The sequence below is a fragment of the Corythoichthys intestinalis genome, chromosome 19 (assembly GCF_030265065.1).
Source record: "Corythoichthys intestinalis isolate RoL2023-P3 chromosome 19, ASM3026506v1, whole genome shotgun sequence".
Lineage (NCBI taxonomy): Eukaryota > Metazoa > Chordata > Actinopteri > Syngnathiformes > Syngnathidae > Corythoichthys > Corythoichthys intestinalis.
In genome coordinates this window covers 10,220,318-10,233,336 of record NC_080413.1, presented here as the reverse complement: position 1 = coordinate 10,233,336, position 13,019 = coordinate 10,220,318, and the positions used below count along the sequence as shown (strand labels likewise).

Sequence of the window (13,019 nt, the reverse complement as noted above, 5' to 3'; positions counted from 1 at the left end):
TCATTCTTGCAGTCATCCCTGAGGGGGGAAAACATAAAACTTTGTCTTTGCCAATAGAATTTTTTGGATTTTAAAAAATTTAAGTTTAAAAACCTTTTTGGCAGTGAATGAAATGATAGACAACTTATGAATAACGATATCGATATATCGGCGTTGACCCAGGTGGTACAAAGATTGTGGGTTCTAATCCAGCTCACACTTGTGGCCATTGTTGTTGTAACCTTGGGCAAGATACTTCACCCTATGGAGGACCAAATGGAACAGAATTAAATATATTAATACGTGTTTAATTAAATTCTTAAATGTGTCATTAAATACCGTATTTTCACACGATTAGGCGCACCTAAAAGCCTTCAATTTTCCCAAAAACAGTGCGTCTTATATATGGATCAATATTGGTTAATCATGGCATGACATTCCCCTTAGTACAGCACCATCTAGTGGCTGCATAACGCAACCCCATTACTACTAGTACTAATGTGTGTTATGTGGTGTTACACTTATATAGCGCTTTTCCACCTTTCTAGTACTAATGCACCTTATAATGCTGTGCGCTCTATATACTCTATTGAAAAAATAAAATAGGCCATCCATTAAAGGTGCACCATATAGTGCGGAAAACACGGGTAATGAAAATAATTAAATAAAAGTCATTAAATGTCATTATTTCAATACATACAAGTCCATTTAATGTAAAAAAAAAAAAAAGAATAAATCACTATTAAATGAATTATTTCATGGACATGTGTTGAAGCACTTCATGAATTTATTTCAACCGTCAAACTCACCCATCTAAGTTAGCAGGCGGGGCTAACATCTGATTATCCGGCACATTAAGCCAAAACTGGTCGATTTTAGATAAATGCAGAGCCAGTAAATATATTCTGACATGCTAGGTGGCCCTTCCTTATAGTCAGGTCAACCAAGTGGAGAACGAGTGACAGCGAGTTTTGCTCATAAATTCAAATAAAATTCAGAACAATTTTTGACCAAATCACAAAATTTATACATCCAAAACTCCAGGACGACAAGGGGTGAAATAGTTGTATACAGAATTTGGCAAAAAAAAAAACAAACAAAAAAAAACCTACGATTCCCCCTAAATTTGCCAAAAACTTGCCTATTCATTTCTAATGGGATGCCATTGACAGCCATGTCCGTCCAAATTTCACATTTACAATGGCAGGTAAACAGGTCTTTATGATTTTTGACCATTTACCATGACAGCCCATTGACATTAAACAGGCACCCAAGTAAGTCGATGCCATTGACGGCCATGCATGTCCAAATTTCAGTTCATTTTCAATGGCGGACAAACCTGTGTGGTTTTGATTTTTGACCAAAAACTTACTATAACAGCCCATTGACATTCGACTGGTGCCCAAATAAGTCGATGCCATGCATCTGAACGTGTCCCAGAAATGTCCCCAAATCAACAGGGAGTGACATGATAGATATGTATCTACCACAGCCAAGCCCCATCGTAATTTCTCCAGAAATTGCAGTTTCTAGTTACCGTAATTTTCGGACTATAAGCCGTTACTTTTTTCCTTCATTTTGAATCCTGCGGTTCGTAGTCCAGTGCTTATTTGTTGATTTCTTTGGGTTAATAGATAACACTTTATTTGACAGCAGCGTCATAAGACCGTCATGATTATGACACTATCATGGGCATTACTGAATGCTTATGACAGATGTCATTCAGTGTCGTCCGGTATATAACTACCTTTATGTCCAGCTCAGATCTTTTTTACAACCATTCAAAAATTAGATAATTTGCCGGATAACACTAAAAGACATCTGTTATAAGCATTCATTTATGCTCATGACAGTGTCATCATGTCATGTCATAATTATGATTGTCTTATGACAGTCTTATGACGCCACTGTCAAATAAAGGGTTACCAAATACCATAACTAGCAATTAATGAAACAATTGGAACAGTAACTGAAGAAATAATTAGCACAGAACATGAATTTTGATTGTTATTTACATGTGTAGTGCTGTAATGCATGCTAGGAAACATGTTGGATGACAAAAATGTTGACAGCAGATGGCAGCAGAGGTTGACTGTTTACCCTAATGGCCAAAGCAGTGATGGCCAAATGAAACTTTTTGAAGCAATGAAGCTTTGCAGCTAATTGGTTCAACACTTCATAGTGGTTCATTTGGTCTTATGACAGTCTTATGATGCAGTTTTCAAACAAAGTGTTAACTGTTAATATCTTTTGGAGTTAACATCCCATAATACAGCGAGGACACATGTGGCTTATAGTTCAGTGTGACTTATCAATGAACAAATGCCGTTTTCGTGTCAAATTTGGTGGGTGGTGGCTTAGTTAGGTGCGCCTTATAGTCCGAAAATTCCAGTATTATTATAAACCCAAGACACGCATTAAACACGATTTTGTGTCCGGTACTGTCCTAACGCCTTGTTATGTGCTCCGGTGTGTCATGAAGAAGCGCTCTAAAGCTGGAGAGCCTGGAGGACACGTACATCCTGGCCGACGGCGATGACGACTCTCTCTCGGACAAACACGGCTGCCCGGCCTACGTCAGCCCGGAGATCCTCAACGCCGGGGGCAGCTACTCGGGCAAGGCGGCCGACGTCTGGAGCCTGGGCGTCATGCTCTACACTATCCTGGTAGGCCGTTATCCCTTCCATGACGTGGAGCCCGGCTCGCTCTTCAGCAAGATCCGCCGCGGCCACTTCAGCGTACCCGACACGCTCACGCCCAAGGCCAAGTGCCTGATCCGTGCCATTTTGCGCCGCGAGCCCGCCGAGCGCCTCACTTCGCGCGAGATCCTCCAGCACCCCTGGTTCCACGCTGCAGCCGCCGCTTCAGCAACAAGCGGCCGCGGGGAGCCGGAGCAGACGGTACCTGAGGTGAACATGGAGGAGGAGCACTTGTTCAGCTGAGCACACGCCCGAGCACAAACGGAGCACAGCTGTACTGTAGTTTAGCCATCTTGTTGCTTTTTTTTTTTTTTTTTTTTTTTTTTTTAATTTTCCTCAACAACCTCCAAGCCTGGCATGATGAACATCAAAAGCTGACCCACGAATAATAATGTAGCAACACATGCTTTAAAAAAAAAAAAAAAAAAACAACAAAAAACTTCCTTCGTTTCGGTTTGATGTGGTGCTCGTAACAAGTAGACACATTTTTGACACTACGGCAAGCATGAAGGGACTCGATGACGGAATCCTCATCATTACTGGGAAAAAAAAAAAAAGATTTTTTTATATTACTCCGCCTCTGCTTTCAGTCCCGGAATCTTTCGCGACACCACACCGCTGCCATTTAGTCGTGTCGTCCACTTGTTACTGTATGTGTCCCGCCATTTTGAATTCGGAACTTTTAGGTGGAAAAATTCGGTGAATGTTTAAACTAGAAACTTTTCACGGGAACAGATGTAGAATTATGGGAATGAATGGGAATTTGCTTTAAATGAGCAAAATTGAAGTATGAGATTAGGCAATTTTAGTGTAATCATGATTGAAAACAACCAGATTTTCGTGTAAGTACAACGGTAGGTACCTTGACTTGAGAGTGCCTCGTTCCTGTTTTTTTAGTTACTTTTTCAAACTTTACTCGGTCCTAATTTTGCGTTTTGTTTTGGTTTAAGAGACCAAATTTAAGGTACGAGTAATTACGTTGAGTACCGCCTTTGTATTTTGGCGATAAGTGAGCAAATTGAGTAAATTAACCTAATTTTCCTCTCAAATCGTGAATTCCAAAACACCATTCCCGTTTATTCCCATGTACTCGTGAAAAATCTCAACTCTAAAATTCCCGGAATTTTGCAACGAATAAGCCTCCTGTTACAAAATCTTCCGCCGCCGTTTGGTGGCGTCGTGCACTTGACGTGTGGCCACGTTTGAAATTTTCTATTTAATGTCTTTAGAAAAACAGCGTTTATTTATATCAAACAGCTATATATATCTTTATCTATAAATAAATATAAAAAAAGTATATATATTTAAAAAGTAATTGCATTGCAGGTTTTTTTTCTTTTCTTAATTTTGACACAGGACGCTTCGTCTGACGCTCGGAAGCCATCTTGCGTGCCAGTATTCCCGCCGCCACTCTCCTCCCACTTCCCTCGGCGACAGTATTCTCCATGTTACTTGAATTTGTACTTTCTTTTTAAAAAATCATTTTCGGCATGCGCCCCACGAATGCTATAAGCTTTCCTAGGAGCAAAGAGGGGGAGTTGTCGGGATGTATCGGCGTAAAAAGTTCTCCCAACACCTCCAAGTCTAGAAGACAAATGCTTTGTTTTTGTTATTTTTTAGACGGAGCTTCCTTTTTTGAGTTAAGTTGGTGCTGATTTGGTGCTAATGTTTAGTCCTGGAGAAAGGGGGGTCTTGGTTGATGCATGGTGGGATATCTGCCTCGGATGTTCTGATTGTATCGTTTGAAAAAAAAAAAAAAACACAAAAAGAAAAAAAAGATTCTAGTGTTTTGTCCAAATTTATTATTCCGTAAATAAAATTGTGAATTGCGATTGTTTGTGGATTTTTTTCTTCTCACATAAGAAATGCAATTAATACATTTTAGAGTTTAAATTGGCTAATTTAAAAAAGTTTTGCTTCATGTTATTCATAAATTATATCATGATTTAATGACCAATTAAGTTTCACTTCATGCAGATCACATCCAATGTTGAACAAATAAAGTATAGCAAAAAGTAGTTCAACGTGTTTATTCCATAATACTATCATTTTAAAGTAATTCTTACATATATGTAGTGTAGACCATGTATCTATTGAAATACACCAATTTCTATTTCAAGTATTTTTTTCATTTTGAAGACAAGTACGTAAATACAACTAAATGATATTACCTCGGGATAAGAATTCGATTGGAAGTACTGTATTTTGATTGCAATTCGCGATTTTTCAATGCTTTAGCACCATCTTGTGGACACCTGGTGTACTGCTATGCAGTGGCGGAATAAATGTGAACAAGGGCTCGGCTGCGATGAGCATAAACAGGACCCCTCCGAGTGGATCGTCCGATGGGAGGTGGGTGGGGCTAGTGGACAAATGGCGTACCGCAAGCATGCTATTTTTAGACCGTGACGTAGCGTCGGAAAGCGGAAGTAAAACAGGAGTGGGACATGATAGACCCGCCCTCGCATTGAAGCAATATTATTTCTGCTACTTTTCTCTGGTAATCTTTCAAAAACGAACATGCTGATCAGTGATCACGCATTGCTTTTTTGGAACTTGTAGAAACGAATCTAGACATTAAGGATGTTTTCTTCATACGTTTCCCGAAACCAAAAACTCGGAGGAAAAAATGTGACGAATGAATCAATTTGCGCGGACGATTTAACGCCAGCTAGGTGAAGCCAGGGTGAATCCATTCAGATTTCATATGCAGTACACATTTTGTTGGGTTGGCATGGTCTTTCAGAGGACAAAGAGGTAAGCCATTTTTATATTTTTAACTTATTTTTTAACGTGATGTTGTCCCGTGCTGCTTCTGTCCGACAATGAATGACCTGAAAATAATTAAAATGAAATTTGACTGCCAGATACCTTTTCTGTTGTAAAAAAAAAAAAAAAAACTTTAGTAAGGGGGAAGTGGTGCGTTGGCATGTCCCCCCTTAGCAACAGTAGCTAATGTCATGAATATTAATGAGCGGAAGTGATGTGTTACTTGCAGTACGCCATTCTCACAGGCCCCTCAAGACGATTTTCTGGTGGGTGTGTGTGTAAGGTGTGCAAGTGGAAATTTATTTGCAGGCCCCTTCAGACAACCAACCAAGCTAGATGGGCTGGCAGAGATATTTTCACACTAAAAATACTACACTGCTGGCTAAAAAATTTTCCCAGAAAATGATTGCAATCACAAATGCTTTGGTAGTAATATCTTCATTTATTTTGCTTGCAATGCAAAAACACTAAAGAGAATGGAAAAAAATAATTATCATTTTACACCAAACTCCAAAAATGGGCCGGACAAAAGTTTTGACACCCTCAGCTTAATACTTGGTAGCACAACCTTTAGACAAAATAACTGCGAACAACCTCTTCCAGTATCCATCAATGAGTTTCCTACAATGCTCTGCTGGAATTTTAGACCATTGTTCTTTGGCCAACTGCTCCAGGTCTCTGATATTTGATGGGTGCCTTCTCCAAACTGCCATTTTCAGATCTCTCCACAGGTGTTCTATGAGATTCAGGTCTGGACTCATTGCTGGCCACTTTAGAAGTCTCCAGTGCTTTCTCTCAAACCATTTTTTACTGCTTTTTTACGTGTGTTTTGGGTCATTGTCCTGCTGGAAGATCCATGACCTCTGAGGGAGACTCGGCTTTCTCACACTGGGCCCTACATTAAGCTGCAAAATCAGTTGGTAGTCTTCAGACTTCCTAACGCTATGCACACGGTCAAGTAGTCCAGTGCCAGAGGCAGCAGAGCAACCCCAAAACATCAGGGAACCTTCGCCATGTTTGACTGTGTGGACCGTGTTCTTTTCTTTAAAGGCCTCGTCCCCCCCCCCCCCCCCCCCCCCCCCCCGTAAACTCTATGTTGATGCCTTTTCCCAAAAAACTCTACTTTTGTCTCATCTGACCAGAGAACATTCTTCCAAAACGTTTTTGGCTTCTCAGGTAAGTTTTGGCAAACTCCAGCCTGGCTTTTTACTGTCTCTGGGTCAGAAGTGGGGTCTTCCTTGGTATCCTACCATAGAGTCCCTTTTCATTCAGACGCTGATGGATAGTACGGGTTGACACTGTTGTACCCTCAGACTGTTAGTCGAGGTTCTTTATCTACCATCCGCACAATCTTTCATTGAAATCTCTCGTCAATTTTTCTGCTCCGTCCACATCTAGGGAGGTTAGCCACAGCGCCATGGGCTTTACACTTATTGAAGACACTGCACACGGTAGACACAGGAGCATTCAGGTCTTTGGAGATGGACTTGTAGCCAGGGCCGGCCCAGGCCATTTGGGGGCCCGAAGCAAAATAATGCAAAGGGGCCAATATTTTTGGCCCACCATTTCGTCACAGTGTACTGTGAAACCCATACATGCAATCCAACCCATACGTCCATATTTTGTATATTAATCAGATTTATTTGCACTGCATACTTCAAACTTCTCACCCCAAATGATTGTCAGTACTTACAGTAGTAGCGCCAAACCAAAGAGGCCAAAGAGGAAAGAAAGAAGTTAAGGAAGAACTTTTATTTTTTTTAAAGCTTGTAATCAAGTCTCAAAACTCACAAAAGTCAAATAAAGCAAACTGTAGTAAACAAAATAGAACACAAATTAAACAATTGCCAGATTGGGGCCCCCAGGTGGTCAGGGGCCCTAAGCAACTGCATAGTCTGCGTATAGGCTGGGCCGGCCCTGCTTGTAGCCTTGAGATTGCCCATGTTTCCTCACAATTTTGCGTCTCAAGTCCTCAGACAGTTCTTTGGTCTTCTTCCTTTCTCCATGCTCAATCTGGTACTCACAAGGACACAGGACAGGGGTTGAGTCAACTTTAATCCATTTTAACTGGCTGCAAGTGTGATTTAGTTATCGCCACCACCTGTTATGCGCCACAGGTAAGTCACAGGTGCTGTCAATTGCACAAATTAGAGAAGCATCGCATGATTTTTCAAAGGGAGTTTTGTGTTAAATGATAATGATTTAATTTTTCCCCCATTCTCTTATGTGTTTTTTATTGCAAGCAAAATAAATGAAGATATTACTACCAAAGCATTTGTAATTGCAATTATTTTCTGGCAGAAATCGTGCATGAGCTGACAGAATTGCAGGGGTGCCAATACTTTTGGCCAGTACTGTACGTACTATGTCAAAATCAAATGAATTATGAGTGCTAAATGCATATTCTTTTATCAATTAATTTTTTTTGCACTTTGTCGTTATATAAATGTATTTTGCGTGCACTCAACTATGACTCAAATCATTCCAAACAATTAAAAAAATTTTTTGCTGTTAATCCACAATTTCTGGCAAATGGACGAATCCCATCTCTTCAAAATAAGTCCAACTCAAGCCATCAATTTTCCACAGTCTTAATGCTTTCAATATGCTAAGGAATAATCTTTTTCCACCATCTCTTATGATCTCGCAGATCTTAAAATGAGTGGGATGAAGAATTTCAAATTTATGGTAATGATTCTAGCTCCGTTTTTAATTCGTTTTATTATGTTATATAACATAGTGTGTCAATATGGTTCTTTGAGAAACCCTGCCAATGTCATTTAGGGATACACACACACTCACACACAGCCAGAAAGCACAGAGCAGATGGCCGCTGCCAAGTGTGATGCTGAATAAGCTCTACGCAATTCCTTTTATGTATACACGCTACATATTGTCCAATGAGAGATCCAGATGGAATATAAAGCCTATGTATACAGTTGTACAGCATGTATTGCAGTTATTATGTTTCAACACTAGAGAGCGCTCAACTACAAGTTTAGAACGTTTACAAGCCATCTTTGGTAAAGAGCATTTACACTCACCAGCCACTTTATTAGGTGCACCATGCTAGTAACGGGTCGGACCCCCTTTTGCCTTCAGAACTGTCTCAATTCTTCGAGGCATAGATTCAACAAGGTGCTGGAAGCATTCCTCAGAGAGTTTGGTCCATACTGACATGATGGCATCACACAGTTGGTGCAGATTTGTCGGCTGCACATCCATGATGCGAATCTCCCGTTCCACCACATCCCAAAGATGCTCTATTGGATTGAGATCTGGTGATTGTGGAGGCCATTTGAGTACAGTGAACTCATTGTCATGTTCAAGAAACCAGTCTGAGATGATTCCAGCTTTATCCTGCTGAAAGTAGTCATCAGAAGTTGGGTACATTTTGGTCATAAAGGGATGGACATGGTTAGCAACAATACTCAGGTAGGCTATGGCGTTCCAACGATGCTCAGTTGGGATCAAGGGGCCCAAAGAGTGCCAAGAAAATATTCCCCACACCATTACACCACCACCACTAGCCTGAGCCGTTGATACAAGGCAGGATGGATCCATGCTTTTATGTTGTTGACGCCATATTCTGACCCTACCATCCGAATTTCGCAGCAGAAATCGAGACTCATCAAACCAGGCAACGTTTTTCCAATCTTCTATTGTCCAATTTCGATGAGCTTGTGCAAATTGTAGCATCAGTTTCCTGTTCCTAGCTGAAAGGAGTTGCACCCGGCGTGGTCTTCTGCTGCTGTAGCCCATCTGCCTCAAAGTTCGACGTACTGTGCGTTCAGAGATGCTCTTCTTCCTACCTTGGTTGTAACGGGTGGTTATTTGAGTCACTGTTGCCTTTCTATCAGCTCAAACCAGTCTGGCCATTCTCCTCTGACCTCTGGCATCAACAAGGTATTTCCGCCCACAGAACTGCCGCTCACTGGATATTTCTTCTTTTTTGGACCATTCTCTGTAAACCGTAGAGATGGTTGTGCGTGAAAATCCCATTAGATCAGCAGTTTCTGAAATACTCAGACCAGCCCTTCTGGCACCAACAACCATGCCACGTTCAAAGTCACTCAAATCATTGAACTACAGGAGATTGTCTTAAATCATGGCGGCACTGAGTTGCCGCCATGTGATTGGCTGATTAGAAATTAAGTGTTAACGAGCAGTTGGACAGGTGTACCTAATAAAGTGGCCGGTGAGTGTATACAGTATTTCAATGATAATCTACAGTCCCTGACAAAAGTCTTGTCGCTAATCCATTTTGTAGAAACAATTGCTAATAACCTGACTTTTAATTATTCAATTGGTTTTAGAAATGGCTCATATGAAAGCTAAGACTCTCCCAAACGATGTTGAATGTACAAAAAAAAATTTGTTTCACTGAAAAAAGATTTATCATTTAATGAAGACATAAAGGTCAAATTTTAGCAAGACAAAAGGTTTGTCGCCTACAGAAAGTAGTGTGAAAATTGAAGAAAAAATGTACTTCAAATACAAAAATATGTTACATAACATAAGCGAATTAAGTAGTGGTGCTATGAGATCCAATTTGATATCTTGTATGACTTCCATGGGCTTGAAGGACTGCATCCATGCGGTTCGGCAAGGATTCATACAATTTATTGATGAAGTCATCAGGAACATCAAAGAAAGTAGTCCTGCATGCCTCCCAGAGTCCATCAACATTCTTGGGTTTCGTCTTCCATGCTTCCTCTTTCATCCTGTTCATGTCTGGTGACTGGGCTGGCCAGTCCTGGAGGATCTTGATCTTCTTTGCCTTGAGGAACTTTTAGGTAGAAGATTGAAGTATGCGATGGTGCACCATCCTGCTGCAGAATTTGTCCCTTTTTATGGTTAGGAATGTAAGAGGCAGCTAAGATTTGTTGATATTTCAGACTATTTATGTTACCTTCCACCCTGCAGATCTCTCGCACACCCCCATACAGGATGTAACCCCATACCATGATTTTGCCACCACCAAACTTCAGTTTTCTGAGTGAATCTCGGATCCATGCGGGCTCCAGTAGGTCTCCTGCAATATTTGCGGCGACTGTGGGTACTACTGGAGATTTTTCTCTCAGCAGAAAGGTATCTATATGAACTGTTATTATTATACTGTACAATAACCCATTACATAATCGTATTAATTCAAAGAAATACAAAAAAACATAATAATTGAATTCCAGCGAGAGGGAAAAAATACAGAAGTGAAGCATCATTAGTCCGAAGAGCATGAGTTCCCTCTAGAGGAAATTGTTCCTCGCTTGAATAGTTGAATAATAATTCCTTCATAGTTCCTATTATGAAATTAATGTCAGGAAAACGTGGGCAGGCAGGTGGTGTGGACCCAATTGCAGGGAAACAAAAAGCAGCAAGGCAGTTTGCGGTGAACTCAAAACACGTTATAATAACAACTAACCAAAAGTACAAAGTACAACCAAAAGGACTGGGGATCAAAAAGGCAATGTTCAAACCAAAACTTACTTAAACGGAGGGACTGGTACACGAGGGCTTGGACAGGACTTGAAAGTGACGTTGACATAGACAATGACGCAACAAGGAGTGAAAAGAAACTGGGAGCTTATATACACACACAGAGACGAGGGGTAACGAGACAACGAGGAACAGATGGGTGACACAGAAGGATGCAGGGTGGCGATACACTAGGAGCAGGCACAACAGTTGAAATCAATGGGCAATCACATGAACACACTAGGAGGGAACCAACACAAAACCTAACAATTAAAAGGATCATATTTCCGGTTTTCAGTGGTCAATCGGTGACAAATAAAAACTGGGAGAGAGGTTAAAGTCCCCGCTTTCGCTTTCGTTGAGGGCAGCGCACTATGTCAAATACTTAATTTTTCACGGTGCTTTCAGAAGCCACGTAATTGAACAGGCCGGCATGATCATAGAACGGCAAGCTAGAGTCTGATTGGTATAATGAAGTCATGTGATTATTGTTGCGACGTCTCATTGGTGAAACTGGTAGCGCTACTGTTGACATCGCTGGCAAAACATTTTTAAAAACGTAAAATCTAATATGTAGAATAAAGTAGAGTTACAGTAAAAAAAATTTTTAAATCACTGAAGATTGCCAACAAAAAAGTGACGACCAACCCCCAAAAAAATCAACCAAAATATTAGACAAAAAATTCCGGGCAAGGAATGCCAAAAATTGTAAACAAAAAACATTTCACCATAAAATTCGAACAATAAGTGGTCACACAAAAAATGCAACCCAGCCACTTTATTATTTTACAGTAGCGTTTTTTGGAGGGCTGATGTACTACAAAAAAACTGCTTTCTTTTGTTACATGAGTGCTTTAGTGTCCTGCATGTTATACGCTGCTCCAAAAGCTCTTTTTTATGTCGCTCGTTCTTCAAGGACTTAACGTGGCAATAAAGCGTTTCAGCTACCACCAGCCGCTCTTGTGTGGACATCAACTTTTATGCTGTTCACTATACGTTTAAATGAGCGCGGGCGACACGTGACATTGTTTTATGGGAAGATCTAATTGCTTAAACTCCCCAGGGGCCTCATACTCATACGTATGTGTGTTGGCGAGTGTTTGTCATCTCATCATGTCATGTATGTTACGTTAAGTTAGTTGAGGTTATGTAACTGGCATTCTCTCACGCGCCCACAGGCAATTAACACATGATGCACACCAGCAACTGAAAAATATAACAATATGCTCATATACTGTATATGAAAGGGAAAAACAACAACACATTTATCATGTGCATACCAAGGGAAATATCCTTGTTTAATCAGTTTAAAAGAATAGAATTGTATTTTTCTGATGTATAAAAGTGAAGAAAACCTGAATAAAAACTAGGACTTCCAGGAAGTACCCGCTCAACATAAAAGAAGATATTTTTATCAAATGCTGGTTATACAAGGCTCCAGACTGCTCCTAAATGGGGGCATTTCACCCCTAAAATTTGACATAATGCAAATAAATTTCCCATCAACTTGCACCTGTGCAAGTAGGACTTTTGCACATTTTTAATTTAACAAAAAAAAAAAAAAAAAGTTGGACTCCATTGTTGGCGGCAATGGACAAATAAGTTGCTAAAGCAATGCATTTATCAGCAATACAGTAAACATATAGTAAACATATTGACGGGGGTTTCTCCAGCTCATGAAAATTTAAATTCAAGACTTACAGTGTACCCCAAACGTGAGTACACCCCTCGCATTACTGCAGATATTTAGGGTTGTTCCGATCATGTTTTTTTGCTCCCGATCCGATCCCGATCGTTTTAGTTTGAGTATCTGCCGATCCGATTGCTTTTTTTTTGCTCCCGATTCAATTCCAGTCATTCCCGATAATTTTTCCCGATCATATACATTTTGGCAATGCATTAAGAAAAAAATGAATAAAACTCGGACAAATATATTCATTCAACATACAGTACATAAGTACTGTATTTGTTTATTATGACAATAAATCCTCAAGATGGCATTTACATTATTAACATTCTTTCTGTGAGAGGGATCCATGGATATAAAGACTTGTAATGCTTAAAGGATATTTGTGACTTTGTATATTGTGACTCAAT

At 40.2% G+C, this 13,019-nt stretch overlaps 1 protein-coding gene across 7 annotated transcripts in view; it reads left to right on the top strand.

Annotated features, from left to right (window-relative positions):
* Positions 1-4,510, top strand: part of trib2 (tribbles pseudokinase 2) — a 101,979-nt gene extending 97,469 nt beyond the window's left edge. For all 7 annotated transcript variants that reach the window (XM_057822511.1, XM_057822506.1, XM_057822510.1 and 4 more), the window contains one exon: positions 2,462-4,510. In XM_057822511.1, the coding sequence (XP_057678494.1) occupies positions 2,462-2,921 (460 nt within the window). In that variant the 3' untranslated portion in view covers positions 2,922-4,510. The remainder of the gene's footprint in view (positions 1-2,461) is intronic.
* Positions 4,511-13,019: the final 8,509 nt, after the last annotated feature.